Here is a 19,828-nt window from a genome sequence, read left to right on the forward strand (position 1 = left end):
GACTCTTCAGTCTCCTAAGCAATCATGCTTTCCTTTTCATATTTCGGGATTTGGGCCATACTTACAAATCAGATCAATCCTCTCCTCCTGCAGGAAGCTTACCTTGACAATCTGACCTGACTATGACCTCCCCTTTCTCTGAATTTTCACAGCCCCATTACTTCACAGTGTCTGGCCTCTTTATGTGTCAATGTCTCATCCAAATTCTAAACTCCTTAAAGACATGGTTTGGGTTTCTCAGTTATGAGGTTCCTACAATGTCTCTCTTTTCTGAAGATATACAGTTTCTCTACCTAGCCAAATGAACTTCAGAGACTCAGAGAACATTTAGTCCAGAAGTGATATACTCAAACAGTTCATAGATCCATTCTCATTGGCTTCATGTGAATGCCACAGGCAGGGCCCAGGCATTACAATTCTCTCCAGATGAATCTAGTCCCTAACACAGCCAATGTCTGAAACCTGCTGTCTTGACTGTCGTGTTACCTGCCTGGCACCAAAGGCTGCTCGGTCCCGCAGACACAGTGAGTGGTGGACCCACTGTCAGCTCAGCATCCTCCCTAGAACTAGAGTCAATGCTTTTTATTATGCCATCTTCCTCAGAGACTCTGTGACTTCCATAACTGCCTTCCTCTAATATTAGCACTTTATAATATGAAACAGCTGGAATAATAGCTACTAAGTACTAATTATAGCTGAATTCATGACACCTATCAAAGATTTAAAATTTTATATCCTTAATTACCAAATACTTAAGTTTCTTTCAAAAGAACATCAGATTTTAAGTAATTAGACAAAGAAATTTCATATCTGAAAAGTCTTCATTGCTATTTAAACAAAATCCAATGTTCAATTTAAGAGGTGTCCTAATGCCACTGCTTACTTGGTAAAGATGAGCAGCAATGCATCCTAAAATGAACTGAGGCAGTTTGACAGGCAGAAGAGGGCTAGGTGGGAGTTAGGAGGCTCTACTCCTAGTTGACCTGCTTACCTTCCAGTATATCAGCTTTACTGATTCTCAATAGAAGGATGATAGAATCTACACATATCTGAGTTATATATCAGTTAAAATAACAATGGCTTATTTTTCCATAAAATTGTAAAGTGCTCATTTCTTTATAAATTATAAGCACTAGATAAATACACTGAGTTGAACAAAAATAGGTCTGAAATCTGGCTCTGTCATTTATGACTTGTGTGATCTGAGGTACACAACTTACCCTGTCCAAGTTCCAGTCTCATCTACAGACCTAACAAAAGAATAGCCTTATGTTGTCATCCAGTATCATTGCTGGATTCTGGTTTTTTTTTTTTTTTTTTTTTTTAAAGAGATACAGTCTCACTTTGTTGCCCAGGCTGGGGTACAGTGGTACAATCATTCACTATACCCTTCAACTCCTGGGCTCAAGTAATCCTCCTGACTCAGCCTCCTGAGTAGCTAGAACTATAGGAGCATGCCACCACACGTGGCTATGTTTTTTCTACATTTTCTTTGTAGGGACAAGGTCTTGCTATGTTGCCTGGACTTGTCTTGAATTCCTGGCCTCAAGCGATTCCCCCACCTCAGCCTGCCAAAATGCTAGGATTACAGGCGTGAGCCACCGTAACCTGCCACTGGTAGATTCATGAAGAAGATTCAGAGCAGTCAGAATTTTCTTACTTATGGCTTCCTTGTATAGTTTTTTGAGAAATTAAATGAGAAAATCTATTTAAAGTGCTTTAGCACAGTGACTGAACCAATAAATGTTCACAAAGCAAACAATAGCTCAGAAATGTTTTTAAGAGATGGGGTTTTGCTATGTTGCCCAGGCTGGAGTGCAGTGGCTATTCAAGGCATGATCATAGCACACTGCAGCACTGAACTCCTGGGCTCAATTAATCCTCCTGCCTTAGTCTCCTGAGTAGCTGGGACTACAGGTGCATTGTCACTAAATCTTAAAAATTTCATCTATAATTGTTGACTACGGGTTTGCATAAGTGGAGGCACATACTTACCAAATACTTATTATGTGCTAGACACTGTGCCAGGTGCATGTCACAGTTCTGTCATGTAAGCTCTACAACAGTTCTATGCAGAAATCGTCAGTAGGAAAATAGTCATACCTTTGCATGCCCACAGGGAAGGACAGGATGCTAGCGCTGGGGTGGATAAAGAGTTTGTCTTTATTGTGCACAAAATGAACGGGTGACATTTTGAAGTTCAAAGGGCCCATTCTGGCCTGTGTGAGAACAAGTCTCCAAGCTAGCCCCAATATCTCAATTCCTAATATTTACACCATTCCCATTGAACCCTACCTGCCGTCCCATTCACCCCCAGAACCAGAGTTGGTCCATGTGACCAAGAGGATGCAGCAGAGGTGATGGGATGTGACTTCCATGCTTAGGTCATAAAAGGCACTGGGGCTTGTATTTTGGGTACTTTTTCATACTCTTGCTCTTTTGAATCACTCAGAAAACATGAGAGATAATAAATGGCTGTTGTTTTTTGTCACTAAGCTTTGGGGCAATTTTTTACTCAGCAATAAATAACTAATAGAGTTGGGTTACTGATATTCACTTGGTAAGGCTAGGGACTCCCCCGTACAAAGAATTTTCCTGCCACAAATGCAGCTGATGCTGAATGCTAATAAAGAAAAGGAAGGCCAATCACCAAAAAATTCAAGCAGAGGAGCCTTGTGTGTTGGATAGAGTCAGTAGAATATTTTCTCAACATTTTCAGTTGTGCTGTTTTATTCAGAGACTATCTTGTAAAATATCTTGTGTGCTCTGACTAGAACTTAACATTAGGCTGGTCTAAAAGTAGTGAGTTATCTCACTTGATTGTTCACAGTAAGTTACAGATTGAACTCCTTGTTCTAACTATTTTCCCCCCTCCTCACTACTGCACTTGACTATTCTTAAAAAAAAAAAAAAAAGAATTAACATTTTAAAAAGTCAAGAGAAAAATAGTTGAGTTATATAAAGTGAGGTAAATAATTATAAAAAATTCACTGCACAGGAAAATTGTGCAGGGCTGCGAGAAGTAGAGCCGTTACACATTGCCTCTAGGTGTCTGGGAGCCAGTAGACAGAACTGAATAGGGGCTGCGGGCTCCGCTATTATCAGATGACAGACAACAGTTCCATCAGAAGGTTTAAAAGAAGAGGGAGCTACAGGTTTACCCACTGAAGAGAAAGTGACTCAGAGACGAGAAAAGAGCCCCTTGACAATCCAGACATTATTTTGTAAGTGCTCAGTTAGGGTCATCCCAATCTATAAGGATAACACAACAGGAATGCTTCACAAATGACAGCAATGCATCTGGTTGTGAGTGGGAACTACCTATCATTTGAATTCCGCATACTCCAATAATCCATTATATGATAGCCCTCGAGTATCCTAATCCCCGAGAAAATCCAAAGCATGACAAAAGGCAAGCTTATTAGGGCACGATAAACAGAAATATTAATTTCGCTAAGTTCTACCTCTAGCAAGTTTTTTTGTGATATCCTTTCCCTCTCCCCATCTCCCAGGGATTCCTCCTTTCTGTTCCCATAGCATCACCAAACACACTGTATTATCACTATGTGTTTCCTTCACTGTTTTCCCCATTAAACTAAGTCTCTCAAGGTGGATTTTCTTTTCTACTTCTCAACTTCTGACAATGATTATGGCACCCATTTATTCAAGACGTTTAAATAAGGGCCTATGATACACCAGTTTTGTATTAACAAAGACACATGATTAAGTCCCAGCCCTCAAAAAGTATACACTCTGGTATGGAATGTGGACATATGACTTGGTGAGTACCATACACTAAGTGCTTTGTGGCCAGCCGTGGTGGCTCATATGCCTGTAATCCTACCACTCTGGGAGGCAGAGGCATGAGGACTGTTTGAGGTCAAGAGTTCAAGACCAATGTGAGCAAGAGCAAGAACCTGTCTCTACTAAAAATAGAAAAAATTTGTCTGAGCAACAGGGAGACCCCATCTCTACAAGAAATAGAAACATTAGCCGGGCGTGGTGGCATGCACCCTGTAGGCCTAGCTACTCGGGAGACTGAAGCTAGAGGATCACCTGAGCCGAGGAGTTTGAGGTTGCTGTGAGCTAGGCTGACGCCATGGCATTCTTTCTTCCCAGGGCAATGGAGTTAGACTCTGTCTCTCAATAAAAAAGGGGCGGGACTTTGTCAGGCTACCACAGCAGCAAAGGGGGAGGGGATGTCATCCACAGCTGAGGGATGCAGGTGGTAGGCAAAAAATGGGGAAAAGTGCCTTCCAGGCACAGAAGTAGGATGCAAACAGGTAGCAAAGAAAACAAGGCCATGAGGGTGTCTGTATGTGGTGCACCATGGCTGGTGCACAGAGGGTAACGGATATGACACTGGTGCCTCATCAGTTCCCAGGGCAGGAGAGGGCCAATGATGTGAGAGATGCTCATAGGGACAGGAACTCAATGACAGATGTAGAGAGTAGAGTGAGAGGCACAGTGAGTGAGAAAACTCCTTGCCAGGGAAATACGGGTGGGATGAGAGAAGGTAGGAGTAGGAAAGTTATTGAAGCAGCTTCTCCCTATGCATGGGGCCAGAATGCCTGTGCAAGTCACCAAGCTGGTCTTAGAACAAAATGAATATGGATTTTGCTGAAAGTCACTGGTCTACTGATCATGAGGAATTTGCCAGAGGACTTGCTTGGATTCATCACTTGCTATGTTGCCTGGGCTAGAGTGCAGTGGTATCGTCATAGCTCACTGCAACCTCGAATTCCTGGGCTCAAGAGATCCTGCTGCCTCATCCTCCTGAGTAGCTCAGACTAACAGGTGCCCACCACCACGCCCAGCTAATTTTTCTATTTTTCAGTAGAGACAGGGTCTCACTCTTGCTCAGGCTGGCCTTGAACTCCCGGCCTCAAGTGATCCTCCTGCCTCGACTTCCCAAAGTGCTAGGATTACAGGTATGAGCCACTGCACCTGGCCTGAAATAATTCATTCTTACGGTTCTACCATTTGGAGAGGGGAATCAGTGTCTCATATGTAGATTAAAAAGTCAAAATAAACAGAGGGAAAAAAATCCTAACTAAACGCCCAAATTTAGCCCGTGTTTAGAAAGTCACTAATTCTTTCTCTGATCAATTCATTAAAAAAAAATTTTTGGCGGGGCGTGGTGGCTTACGCCTGTAATCCTAGCATTCTGGGAGGCCGAGGCAGGCGGATCATTTGAGCTCAGGAGTTTGAAACCAGCCTGAGCATGAGTGAGATCCCATCTCTACTAAGAAATAAAAAGAAATTAGCTGGACAACTAAAAATATATAGAAAAAATTAGCTGGGCATGGTGGTGCATGCCTGTAGTCCCAGCTACTCGGGAGGCTGAGGCAGAAAGATCGCTTGAACCCAGGAGTTTCAGGTTGCTGTGAGCTAGGCTGATGCCATAGCAATCTAGCCAGAGTGACACAGCGGGACTCCGCCCCCCCCCCAAAAAAAAAAATTTCCCCCAAGATCTTAATCTGTTTCTCCAAAATTCCCTTGAGACAATCAAATATTCCTCTGCTTCTAAGTTTCTTACTTTTCATGACTTCCTTTCTCGTTTTTGGACCTTTTAACAATTCTCTTGGTCCTATTTGGGCCATGTCCTCATGTCAAAAGTTTCTGCCCCAGAGAATGCTACTTAGGAAGCTCAGGAGAGGCCTACTTCCCAGCTACTATTCAACATACAGGAGAGGGAAGGGAAGAGTGAGAAAGCCTAAGGTTGCATATGAGGAGGGATCACAGAACACCTAAATCAACGGTCCTAATTCAAGATGAGAGTCTTACTTTCCAATATTTATACTGTAGAAGTCAGGAAATCAAGAAAATCCCCAAATCAGGTAATGGATTTATATAGACTCTACTGGGAAGAAGTAGGTAATGATGTAATTCTAAGATCCAAGTTTTATAGAAGGGAGAATTTAATACCATCATATATCTTCACAGCCATCATATATCTTCACAGCCAAGAGGTACAGGAAGCTGAGATTTAGATAATTAGTTTTAGAAAGTGAACAGAGTTCCTTTTATTTATCATCACTGGCTGATAATCCTTTTGAAAAGACAATTCAAACATAGGATAATGACAGAAGTTAACCATAGAGACCAACAGAATATGCTATCATTTATTTTATCTAACTTGTATTTTATGAAAAGTGGTCAGGGTTTAATTGTCAAAAATCCACTATTACTTTTTTATATGTTATAGTATTATATAATGATAACAAATTATCATTCCTCTTACTTACAGCCTCTTTCTCTCTGTCCATGATAGTTTCGAGCTCCTCAAAATGTCGAAGTTTGATTTCTAGTTTCTTCATTTGTGTCTCAACCAGGAGAGCTACTAGGGACTTGATCTTTCTCTCTTCCACAGCAGCAAGATGCTAAGGGGTAAAAAATTACTCAAATTATTTAGGTAAACATTGCTTAGAGAAGATTTTAAAAAATGCTAAAGATATTAAGAATGGTGCCCTCGGTGTCTCTTTTGTATGTTTCTACCAAACATTTATTTCAATTTAGAACAACTGTGCTTGAATTTCTTGTCTTTATAAAGATAAATCGACCCTTTTAAAGGATTAAAGGAAAGGCCTCCCGTGGTAAACCACTCCCTTCAAAAGAGCCTATCAAGGAGCGGAGGATGAAGTAGGGCCCTGATGGACCAACGTGGAGGACACAGGTGAGCTGGGGGTAGTATCCCGCCTCCCACTACCACCCCTGAACTCTGCCCACCTCTCCCCCCCTTTCTTGGTGGGGAGACAGAGTCTAACTCCATTGCCCGGGGTAGAGTGCCATGGCATCAGCCTAGCTCACAGCAACCTCAAACTCCTGGGCACTTTCTTCCCAAAGAATTTTTCAGGGGTAGGAGGGCAGTGGTTTCACGGCATCCAATACCCAAATGCAAAGCCTCTCCCTTCCCTGTGGTAAGTAGATCATGTAGGGAAAAGAAGGGGAGAACAATATTTTAGCCTGAGTTTGAGACTCAGGTCCAGAGTTAGAAGAACAAATACAGTACCAGACAGGAAATTACTCTGGAAGACGGCCACTCCCCTGCCACAAGACTGATGTTAAGTCCTACTTATGATCCTGGTCAACAAAACAGCAAAGAGGAAAATGCCCTATTACCTATATCTGTTCAAGACCCCGAATACCTGCAAGCAATCAATCCCCCTATCTAGACACTAAGAGTTTCCCCAACAAACTCTCGACACCATTTTGCATTTACTTTAATTGTATCTGCTGAATTTATGGGATTATCTTGCCTCTACACAAGGTTTTAAGAAATAGCGTGGAGCAGCTGTCTTACTGATCTTTGTGTTTCCTACAGAACCTAGAAGCTAATATGGAAGAAGAGTTTAATATTGGCTTTCAGGAGCTATGCTCAGACATAAAACTTAAATGAGAGCGTTATTTTTCATTCTTTTATAGTTGAAATCAGAAATGTAGTTTTATAGCTAATAAAGACTGATTTGCAGGAAGACTCAGAAATTTAAGCAAATGGTGATAATGAGGTTTTATAGCTGTTAATAATCATGTTTGCCTCCCTAAACTACATTGAGCTACATCAATGACACCAAAAGTTTAAATAAATTATCACTGTCTAGTGTTATACAATTTATATTTTTGAGTAAGAAATTTAGGCATATGATATAAAATTAAAAGTTAGAAAGAGGTATAAAATAAAAATAAGAAAGATCTATAGCAAGGAACATCACTGGAATTGTAACAACAAAAGACACAGAGAGAAAATCCTATATGCTTTCAGAAAGGCAAACAAACAAAAAAATAGGTTACCCAAAAAACAGTACTGTAACAGACTTCTTAAAAGCAAAACCAGATTTTTTTAAATAATGGAAAAATGCCTTCTAAATTCTGAGGGATAATAAAGTTCAAACTAGGATTTCACAAACAGCAACCTATAAAGACATTTCCGGGCCGGGCGCGGTGGCTCACGCCTGTAATCCTAGCACTCTGGGAGGCCGAGGTGGGCGGATCGTTTGAGCTCAGGAGTTCGAGACCAGCCTGAGCAAGAGCGAGACCCCATCTCTACTAAAAATAGAAAGAAATTATATGGACAGCTAAAAATATATATAGAAAAAATTAGCCGGGCATGGTGGTGCATGCCTGTAGTCCCAGCTACTCGGGAGGCTGAGACAGGAGGATCGCTTGAGCCCAGGAGTTTGAGGTTGCTGTGAGCTAGGCTGACGCCACGGCACTTACTCTAGCCTGGGCAACAGAGTGAGACTCTGTCTCAAAAAAAAAAAAAAAAAAAAAAAAAAGACATTTCCGAAACCAAGGACTGAAAAAGGTTACTTCCTACACAAGCTACTGAAGAATGTGTTCTACCTAATGTAGTAAAATGCCAGAAAAAGATAGAAACAAGAGATCCAAAATTCACAGACCCAACCTGAGAAAGAAATTCTGAGTTCACAGGGAGCAGCAACAGGTCAAAAGCAAACAGGAACAAACAAAACAAGAGTACTAAGACGATGATATCCAACAATGGATGATGGGTACACATAGAGATTCACTATACCATTTTGTCTACTTTAACATACATTACAATACTACCATAATAAAGTTTAAAGGTGGGGCCAGGAACAGTGGCTTGTACCTATACTCCCAGCACTCTGGGAGGCTGAGAAAGGAGGGTAGCTTAAGGCTAGGAGTTCAAGAGCAGCCTGGGAAAAACTGCAAGACCCTGTTTTTATAAAAAAAAAAAAAAAAAAATCAGCTGAGCAGTGTGGCACACACTTGTAGTCCTAGTTATTTGCGAGGCTGAGTGTGTTGGTTCACACCTGTAATCCTAGCACTTTGGGAGGCCCAGGCAGAAGGATTACTTGAGCCCAGAGGCTTGGGGCTGCAATAAGCTATGACAGTGACACTGTACCCTGGTTTGGGTGACAAAGTCAGAAACTGTCTCAATGAATCAATCAAACTGAACTGGGAAGGGTGAACAAATGGTGCTGGGGCAAGTGAACATCCAAATGAAAAAGAATAAATTTGGATCTCTACCTGATATCAGCCACAAAAATTAACTCAGTGCATCACAGACCTAAATGTAAGAGCATACATTAAAAAATTCTAAGAAGAAGAATAGGAGTAAATCTTAATGATCTTAGGTTAAGTCAAAGATCTCTTAGAAATGATACCAAAAGGACAAAAGATAAAAGATTGATAAATTGGACTTCATCAAAATTAAAAACATTTGTACCATCAAGAAAGTGAAAACACAACCCACAAACTATAAGAAAATATTTGCACCTTATGTATCTGATGAGAGACTCGTATCCAGAGTACATTAAGAACTCTCATTACTCATGCTTACTGGTGGAGAGCTGAAAGGCTTCAAACACAAAGCTGGTCACTGCCTTAAGACACTGGCAAATTTTGAAGACGCACAGTAAGAGACACTAAGAACTTAGGTTTAAGGAAGAACAGAAATTCCTGAAAACTTCCTTTTGAGGCAATCAAGACTGCAAAGCTCTCAATCAAAAGTTCTGGAAAGTCACATCCCAGGAACAGGGGTGGTCTAGAAGGAGTATGACTCTTACTCCAAAGCTGCCATCCAGTTTAACTCAGTTCTTCCCTCTTCTCAGTTCTATTACCACCACCAAGGAAAGTGGATTTGTTTATGTAGAATAATACATCATTACCTAGAGCAACACACTTTTTATATACATCTAGTATTCAATCAAAAAGGCAGATCCACAGACACTGGAGTTAGCAGGAAAGAACTTTAAAATAAAAGTATGCTCAGTATGTTTAAGAAAATGCAGAAAAAAATGTTTACATAAAAAGAGAATTTCAACCGAGATTTAGAATCTACCAAAAAAAAAAAAAATCAATTACTAGGTTTAACAGTGGAATATTTGAAGCGTGAACTAAAATGTCAACGAAAGTATTTAAACTATAGCAAAGAGAGAAAAGGGAATGAAACAAATAATCAGAAGCAAGCATGAGACATGGGACACAGTCATGTGGCTGGAATCATACAAGAAAAGAACAGAGAATGTGGTAGAAGCAATATTAAAAAAAAAAAAAAAAAAAAAAAGAATGGGAGAGAATTTTCCAAAACAGATGGACCACATCAACAGAGATTCAAGAAGCTTAGCAAACCCCTCCCCCCAAAAAAGCAAACCACCAAAAAAACACAACAAAAATTACACTAAGATATGACATATTATTAAAAATAAAGACAATCTCAAAAGCATGGGGGCGAGAGCAGGAACAACATATTACCTTCAATTCCCCCTAAGGCACAACATTAAGACGGATAACTGGCTCATCAGCAGTAACAATGAACAATGGAATAGCTTTTTTTTTTTTTTTTTTTTTAAATGAGAAGCGGTCTCACTATGTTGCCAGGGCTAGTCTAGAACTCCTGGGCTCAAGTGCTCCTCCTGAGCAGCTAGGATTACAGTTGCATACCACGGTGCCCTGAAATGGCATTAAAAAATATAATTTGAGGAGAGAGTCAGTGAGTCAGTCTGTCTCCACTTGAGGACATAGACCTGTTTCATTTTATAATAAAAAGCTACTCGTGTGGGGAGAAAAAAATATATGTATGTAAAAAATTTGAAAGAAAATAACACCAATCTTGAATTCTAAACCCAATGAAAATATCCTTCAAAAATCAAGGTGAAATCAAGACCTCTTAAGAGAAACAGAGTTTCTCTTCAAGAGCTTTCCCTGTCCAGTGCTTCTCTTAAAGAGTTTTGTTTCTCTTAAAGAGGGAGAAGTCAAAAACAGTAAGTCTGCACAGAAAGAAATTCTAAAAGCAGCTCTTAGAGCATGAAGAAAAAAATCTATTCTATTGAATTAAATTTTAATGAAGTGGAGAAAAGAACTGAAGAACACTGAACAGAAAAAAGTGACCTAAGGTTCTAACACTATTGGGTAAGTGGTGAAATAATGTGGATTAAATTATAATTCAAGAATGCATTATGTAATCATCAGGAAAATTACTAAAAGAATAAAAGTATATCTAATAAGATCATAGAGGAAAATATAGGATAAAAAATACTGGGCTGGGCTCAATGGCTCATGCCTGTATTCCTAATACTTTGGGAGGCTGAGATAGGAGGATCACTTGCACCCAGGAGTTTGGGGGCCGCAGTGAGCTATGATCACAACACTGCACTCCAGCCTGGGAAACAGAATGAGACCCTGTCTCAAAAATAATAATAACCTATCAAGAAACATATTATCTGTTATTTATATAGTATGAAACTGAAGCTCAGAGAAGCTAAATGTCAAGCATTTTACACATATTTAGTTTTTTTCTTTTCCCTCATACATTTTTAAACCACTAAATGTACAATCTAATGGCTCAACTCAAATGAGCATAACATTCAAGGTTAACAGGTTGACTATAAGCTCCTAAGAGGCAAGGACCCTTCACATCTATTTTAAGCATCAAAGAAAATCCAGCTTTTAGTATAGTGTCAGGCACATAACAGGCACTTAAATATTGGCTTAATGAATAATTGATGTATGTTACTTTGAAGCTTATAGAATGCTCTTTAAAAAGACATTAATTTAATTACTTCTTTTTTTTTTTTTTTTAAAGGGAAACAGTGCTGGGCGTGGTGGCTCACGCCTGTAATCCTGGCACCCTTGGGAGGCTGAGGTGGGAGGATCATTTGAACTTAGGAGTTCGAGACCAGCCTGAGCAAGAGCGAGACCCTGTTTCTACTGAAAAAATAGAAAGAAGTTACCTGGACAACTAAATATATATATATATATATATATATATACATACATATACATATATATACACACACATATATATATATATATGTATATATATAAAAAATCAGCTGGGCATGGTGGCGCATGCCTGTAGTCCCAGCTACTCGGGAGGCTGAGGCTGTAGGACTGCTTGAGCCCAGGAGTTTAAGGTTGCTGTGAGCTAGGCTGATGCCACGGCACTCTAAACCGGGCAATAGAGTGAGACTCTGTCTCAAAAAAATAAATAAATAAATAAATAAAATAAAAGGGAAACAGAAGGTAAAAAAACAAAAAGCAAGAAAACCCTGCAAATCTGATCAGGTTTTCCTTTCTCAAACTTTTAGGTACACCCATAGGGTTATCTTTAACTTTCTATTTTTTATTTTTTTTAATGCTATTTCCTGGTGTTTACTTTTCTTGCCTTTTCTGTTTTTTTTTAATTTCAGGATATTATGAGGGTACAAACATTTTGGTCACATTTTATGTCTTTGCCTCACCCAAGTGAGGATTAGAGGCATGCCCTTCCCCTCTACAATGCTTACCACGTACATTGTGAGTTTACCCCCCCCAACCCCGTAATCCCTGGAGAATATTATTACTACTATGTGAGCACCATAGTGTTGATCAGTCAGTGCCAATGTGATGGCGAGTACATGTGGAGCCTATTCTTCCGATCTTGTGATACCTCACTTTGGATAATGGGCTCAAGCTCTATCCAGGAAAATATGAGATGCTAGGTCACTGTCGTTTTTTATAATATTCCATTGTATACATATACCAAATTTTAATAATCAACTCAAATGTTTATGGCAGCACAATTCACTATTGCAAGGATGTGGAAACAGTCCAAGTGTCTGCTGTCTTTATTAAAGAATGTTTCGCTCTTTTGAGTAGATGCCTAATAGTGCTCTTGTTGGATCGAATGGTATCTCTAGTTTTAGCTCTTTGAGGTATCTCTAAATTCTTTTCCACAGAGGTTGCACTAATTTGCAGTCCCATGATTTAATTACTTCTCAAAACAATCTTGTCAGAATGGCAGACCAGAAAGGATCTCTGATTAAAAATCACTTCAGAAAAGTTATGTGACTTGCCTAAGGTTAAGAGACTAGTAACTGGCAGAGCTGGAACTAAAATTTTAAATACCAAATCCAAAGGCCTTTAGTTATTTCCCAATGCCTACTGAGAACAATTGATCTGTGAGTGAATACTCTTCTGTGGAATTCTTAAAAAGGGACTCGTGGTAAATTAAAGATGGCCACACATTTACTGGCCTTTGTTCCAACAAGAGGTAGAGCCAGGGCAGGGTCTCTAACTGCCTTGCTCAATAAAAATTAGTGGCAACCTTTTCTGAGGCCCGCCTTAAGGGTCTAGAAAGGTTCATGTCCTGTCTCTTGGAATGTTCTCTCTGAAGTCCCAAGCTGCCGTGTAAGAAGTATGATCACCCTGCTGGAGAGACCCTAGACTGTATGCAGAGGAAAAAACCCAGCTACTCCTCTACCAAGGACTATGACTGCAATGAAGCAGTTGTAGTCCTTCTAGATAAACTCACCTATGGTGTGAATACCCTTAAATGACTCAACTGGTACCACATGGAGCAGAACTGCTCAGCTATTTATTGTTCCAATTTAACAAAACTATGAGACTTAATAAAATAGTTAATTTTTAAACCACTACATTTTGCTATTGGAAAAGAATCTGCTATCTGTAAATGAGGAGCTGATTTAACAAAAACAAGAAATGTGACCTTTGCTTTGGGATCACATAATGGGCACAAACTGAAAGGGCCTCAAGAAAACCACTAGTAAGAGCTTAAAGGACAGACAGGAAAATGTTATTGGAGGTTGGAGAGAAGTATGTCTTCATTATATAGCAGCACAATGTTTAGAAACACTGTCACCTCTGATGATGTGGGAAATAGAAAGGATAACTAACAAACTCATGTATATGGCTGAGGCATTTCCAGGCAGAATGACAAAATTCTTTTCCTATTTGATTCTAAGCAGCTAGAAGAGAGAGAAACTAAAGGAACTGTTAAGTTCTGAGACAGAACTCAGAGGAAATACGAAGGAGCAGGGTTTGATAAAAACTATTTCTCATCTCTGGTTCCTCCCAGCAAAAGTCTGAAACCAAGAAATGGCACTGGGAGAAAAATCCAATCGAGATCACCACCAGCGAAGCATGACCAGAGGGTAAATAGCTCAAGGTGCAGCTGTACAACATTTTGAAAGGCATGCATAGTAGAACTACTCAGAATCTTGAGGGTATGCCTCTTAGACTCTTTCTACTAGACAGGAGAGCCTCTAAACATCTTTAAGAGCATCCTTCCTATATATATTCTTTCATTGAGTTTCTTGGATGTGTAAGTTAATGTTTTCTATCAAATGTGGAAAGATTTCACTCAGCCACTATTTTTTTTTTTTTTTAATTCTGCCTCCATCACTGTTTACTTTCCTTCTGGAACTCTCAATACACACATGTTAAAACACCTCACTTGTTCCACAATTTCCTACTCAAAGCTGTACTACTTGTCAAGAATAACTGCCTTTCCTTTTATCTGCCTAGTTGATATCATTGTCTCCCAAAATGTTTGTTTCTAACCACTGTCCCTAATTTTAAACTAGTTTTCTGTATCACCTCTAAATGTTCACCTCTCAACTTCTTTGCATCACCATTATTGGAATTAAAAAATCTTCTAGATCCTTCCAAGTAAACAAAAGGCATCTAAAAATCTTAAGGGAGGCTGGATGCACTGGCTCATATCTGTAATGCCAGCACTTTGGGAGGCTAAGGCAAGAGGACTGCTTGAGGCGAGGAATTGGAGAACAGCCTGGGCAATAGTGCGACCCCATCTCTACAAAAAAAAAAAAATTAGCCAGGTGTGGTGGCACATTCCTGTAGTCCCAGCTACTTGAAGCCTGAGGCAGGCCAGTGGCTTGAACCCAGGAGTTTGAGACTGCTGTGAGCTATGATCACACCACTGCACCCTAGCCTAGGTGACAGAGTGAGACCCTGTATCAGAAAAACAAAAACAAAACAAAACAAAACAAAACACCCCCAAAAAACAAAACTTAAGGACATTGTTCTCACAGCACCTAAACACTTGAAACTAAGGCAAAAGGGAACAGTCTAGGAAATAAAACAGGTGTGGCTTCTATCTACTGGTGATTACATTTTAAATACAGAAAAATCCCACAGTTTCTAAGAGATTATAATACCTTGAACGAAAGTGGAGAGAATATAAACTGAAAAAGGCCCACAACAACGAGAAAGTAGGCCAAGAGGCTACTCAGCAGTAAAACTGGGATCATTTTTTAATGGAAAAGATAGAAGACTCAGAAGAAAGAACTGAAAGCCCAGAGGGCCAAGTCAAAAGCTGTGGCGAATAACTCTCAGGAAGTAAGACTGGGCCCTGATCAAGAAACCAGAAATGTGTGCCTGGCTAGGTTTGAAAATTGCTACAAATCATGACTGCTGTGTGCCTCCTATTCAAACCCCTGAATGGGAATGCAATTATCCTCCCTGTGTCTCACCATGGTTATGCTAGTCCACAAAATCTCCAAATTAGAATGCCAGCATTCAAGGAGCTGTACCCAGCAATCACTCCTGAGGAATCTCATTTGTACTAGGACCTGATTTAGATAAGATCCTGGACCTCCAGCCTCAGTTTGATATCATAAAAATATAAGACCATGTGGGCGACCTTGGGATGTCTATTTCGCAACTGGGAGAAGAATATATAATTTATGACCAGACAGTAGACTGTGGTGGGTTAAGGTGGCATGCCTTCCATCTTGAGGTGTTCTCTATGCCTTTACCTAGAGTTTGGTCAGAAACTTTGATCAGTAGAGCAGGATAGAAGTTACGCTGTGTCAACTTAAGGGACCAAGCTGTTAAGACACTGGCAGATTCCCAACATTGTTGCCAGTGATACTCTTCTCTTGGGGTTCTAAGCTTTGTAAGAAGTCCAACTACTCTGAGACCACCCGACACAAGCTAACTTCTTAGAGAGGATGTGTAAAGAGAAAATGATGTCAGCTGGTCTAGCCATCCCAGCCTAGGCATCAGACATATGAGTGAAGTCATCTCTGGCCCAACATAATAGCCCAGCCATGAGAAGAATACTGAGTGATCCCAGAATTTTTCTAGGTGAACCTGCCAGGGGGAATCACTGCAAAATCATGACATACAATAAAATGAGTGTGTTTTTAAGCCACTAAGTTCAAGGATAGTTACACAGCTGTGAGTAACTGGGATGGAAACACTGCTGATGCTCAGGTTAGTATTCTTTAAAGGTCTGGCAACAGTGATGACCAGGGCCTTCCAAAGAGGGGCTATTGGGAGAACCCCAACCCTTCACATATTGGCTTTACAGAAACTGAGAAGAATGATAAGGTCTGGAAGGGTGCCACAGAAGATATATGGAATGTGGGAGAAACAATCTGAGAAAAATGTTTAATGAGAATGAAGTAATAACTTGGTTGGAATAGGGTTGAGGCAAACTTTACAAATAACATGGATTACAACTGGTAGAACCGAAGTCCATCCCATGTAAGCATGAAAGTGAACAGGGCTAACTATAGGCTAACCGATCAAACAGGCCATTTTTTTTCTTCTGTCTCCTCTTAACAGTATTTTCTTTTTTTAAAAAGAGGCTCTCACTATGTCACCAAGGCTGAAGTGCAGTGATATAATCATAGCTCACTGCAGCCCCCAACTCCTGGGCTCAAACAATCCTCCCACCTTGGCTAGCTGGGACTACAAGTATGCACCACCACACTGGCTAATTTTTCCTGGGATTTTTTTGGGTTGTTTTTTTTTTGTAGAGAAGGGGTCTCACTCTGCTGCCCAGGTGGGTTTAGAACTCCTGGCCTCAAGTGATCCTCTGGCCTCAGCCTTCCAAAGTTCTGGGATTACAGGCATGAGCCACTGTGCCCAGCTCTATAGTATTATTAAGATATAGTATAATATCAATGATCATTATGTTTAGTGTTAATCAATTTGACCAATCCTTACCTGTTAAAGCCTTGTGACTAAAATTAACAACAGTAATTTTCCCACCTCAAGAAGGAATTTCAGGTATAAAGGAGCAAGTTATGAGATATTTTTGAGGGGTAAGAAAGAGACTTCCTATTACCCCAGAGCTCACACCCACTTACTATGTATACAAACTGACTTCAGTCATTTTGGGAAATGTGGACATGGGCTTGTTTGTAGAATAAATCCAAAAGAAACATCTGTGGTTTTAAGAAAATGTGATCTCTGCTTTCTTGGAAGAATTGAACCTACTGCTGCTGATAAAAAGAGAACATGTTCTAATTTCTGGGGTTTTCTGTTTATTCCAGCAATAGTTCTGGGCCCTTCTTTCCCTCTAAGCCTAAACCCCCAGATGGACGGAAAGAATCCAGAGCACTCAGACAGTGGAGCTCCTGCTTGCAACCACAGACCACTCCCACAGGTGCGGCAAGTCAAAGCTTCTCAGTAGGTACAATGAAAAAATGGACACGCTCCTGAAGACTCCCTCCTAGGGCAATAAGAGGAAGAAGCCAGAAAGCAAGCCAATTCCTGTGTTTAGGAGCTAGATCTAGAAACCTCTAATTATCACTCCATGTCAGAGTGTGACAAACAATTATCAAGGAAAACTCTTAATAACAAAGCTGTTTATAGACACAGAAGAACACAATGAGAATAAGAGAAACTTGGATTGGCTACATAAGTTATACTAATTATAGTAATTTACATGAAATACTTACCGCCTAATTACCATGCAGCACAAAAATGACTATGTGTGCTGTGAACTTTTTTATTTTTTTTTGAGACAGAGTCTCGCTCTGTTGCCCTGGGTACAGTGCAGGGGAGTCATAATAGCTCACCGAAACCTCGAACTCCTGGACGTAAGTGATCCTCCTGCCTCAGCTTCCCTAGTAACTGGAACTACAGATGCGCGCCATGACGCCCAGCTAATTTTTCTATTTTTAGTAGAGATGTGGCCTCATTCTTGCTCAGGCTGGTCTGAAACTCCTGAGCTTACAAAATCCTTCTGCTTCAGCCTTCCAGAGTGCTAGGATTACAAGTGTGAGCCACCGTGCCCGGCCTGCTGTGAAATTTATCAGATCCAGCTGTAAGTGCCACTGAAGGGTTCACATATGCCAAGTCATGTAGCATAAGCATTTGTGCCACTTTCATAAATCAGAGGGAAACCTAGGTGTTTTGAGAATGAAGATACAAGCTTCTAGTTATTAGAAATAAAAATTACTGATGATGAGGGAGTGAAACTATAATGACCTGGGGAAAAATCCTTCTTTGTAAACTCTTCTAAACCAAAGGTCCCCAACCTGTGGTGAGTTGTAAAATTATTTCATTATATATTACAATGTAATATTAATAGAAATAAAGTACACAATAACTGTAATGTGCTTGAATCATCCGTAAACCATACTCCCCCCCCATCCCTGGTCCATGGAAAAACTGTCTTCCATGAAAACAGTCCCTGGTGCCAAAAAGGTTGGGAACTGCTGCTCTAAACTTTGTATGGAATAGCAAAGGGCCAGGCCTAATGATCCATAAAAGTGGTTTCTCTGCAGTGAAGGAATCATATAGTTGAAAGACGGACAGTAGTGTATAACAGACATATTTTTGTGCCCAAAGTTGCACATATTAATAGCTATGAAGTCACAGAAAAACATAAAGCATTCCAGAAACTTTTTAAGGTAGTCTACCATTGTAGTTCCTTCGAAAGCAACATATAGTGAAGCACAGTGCCATAAAGAGAGGAAATAATAGGAAGGAAGAGAGAATGATGCTCTGTAAGGGAAGAGTATCCAACAATGCTTAGCTGGTAATAAAACAGAGTGGATTCTGTTTGGTAGAACTGTAAGAAACTGTTCAAGAAGGATGCATAAGAAATGAGGCTTAAAAACTATGTAGGGTCACGATCATGAAAAATCCTGAATTGTCTACTAAAGAGTTTGAAATTGTAGCCTGAGAGAGAGAGGGAGAGGTTACTGAATAAAGTAACATGCTCATATTTGAATTTTTACAGATTCCTGTACATAATGTAGGATTCCATTTGATATGAAGTAAAAAATAGGAGAAATTAATCCATGGTGTTAGGAGACAGCCTAGTAATTACTCATGGGGGTGGGGCACAGTAACAGGAAGAGAACATGAAGAAGCTTCTGGAGGGCTGGTAACATGTTTCCTGAAGTAGGTGCTTGTTACAAAGGTAGGCTCAGTTTGTGAAAAATTCCATGTGTTGTAGATTTATATGCCCATTTATATGAATGCAAATTATGCTTCGAGAAAATTAGAAAACAAAAAAATTGCTTTGGCTGTAGGAAACAAAATGGGATGGAGAAGACAGGCAAAAGTTTAAGGGAGGCTGACCTATGGGAGTGGCTAAGCATTAGCAGGTGACCTAAAGCACCATGAAGGATTTGCTGGCTAAACAGCTATGGAAAACAAAAGAACCAGAAGAGTCAAAGATGACCTGAGGTTGTAGGTTTGAAGACTGAGAAAGTGGGCAAGAAGGAGGGAAGCCTTCATGGCCTCTAGCTCTTCATTTATAAAGTGAGAGAATATGCCCAAGACAATCCTTAAGGTCTCTAAGACTCCTGATGACAGTATTAACAATAACAATTTGGACAACTCAGAGACAAAGGGGTGCCCAAACAGTCCAATGTGGCAGAAGACACACAGACTCAAAAAGATGTGGCCAATGAAGGACCAAAACCTGACATATGTAAAGTAACAGTCAAATTACAATAGCAGTCACTTAAGTAAGAGTGCACATCAAAATTGCCTAGAGGTGGGGGTTAGCAGAGAAAAGAGAATACCTAAAATTAGCTAAAGAATTATAAAGATCAGGAGGTACCTTTGGAAGAGACTGGCAAGTATGAATATGCATGACTTCAAGCTATTGTAATAATAACAATCAGGTGAGGCATATATGTCTGCTGTGGCCTGTAAACATCACTCCCACCCAGTAGTGGGATCTGTGTCATATGAGTGGACATTTAAAACAGTGGTCTTATGGTTTGAAATGGTTCATTTATGGGTCTGTTATAAATCATGTTCCACAGATTCAACACTTAGAGAAGTA

The 19,828-nt window shown here is 40.1% G+C and overlaps 1 protein-coding gene across 1 annotated transcript in view; it reads right to left on the reverse strand.

Annotated features, from left to right (window-relative positions):
• The window catches only part of SMARCC1 (SWI/SNF related BAF chromatin remodeling complex subunit C1), a 150,929-nt gene that overhangs the window by 20,213 nt on the left and 110,888 nt on the right, over positions 1–19,828 (reverse strand). Inside the window, exon 25 of the mRNA XM_069475630.1 lies at positions 6,249–6,383. Within this exon, the coding sequence (XP_069331731.1) occupies positions 6,249–6,383 (135 nt within the window). The remainder of the gene's footprint in view (positions 1–6,248; positions 6,384–19,828) is intronic.

Source organism: Eulemur rufifrons, chromosome 7 (genome assembly GCF_041146395.1).
Source record: "Eulemur rufifrons isolate Redbay chromosome 7, OSU_ERuf_1, whole genome shotgun sequence".
Lineage (NCBI taxonomy): Eukaryota > Metazoa > Chordata > Mammalia > Primates > Lemuridae > Eulemur > Eulemur rufifrons.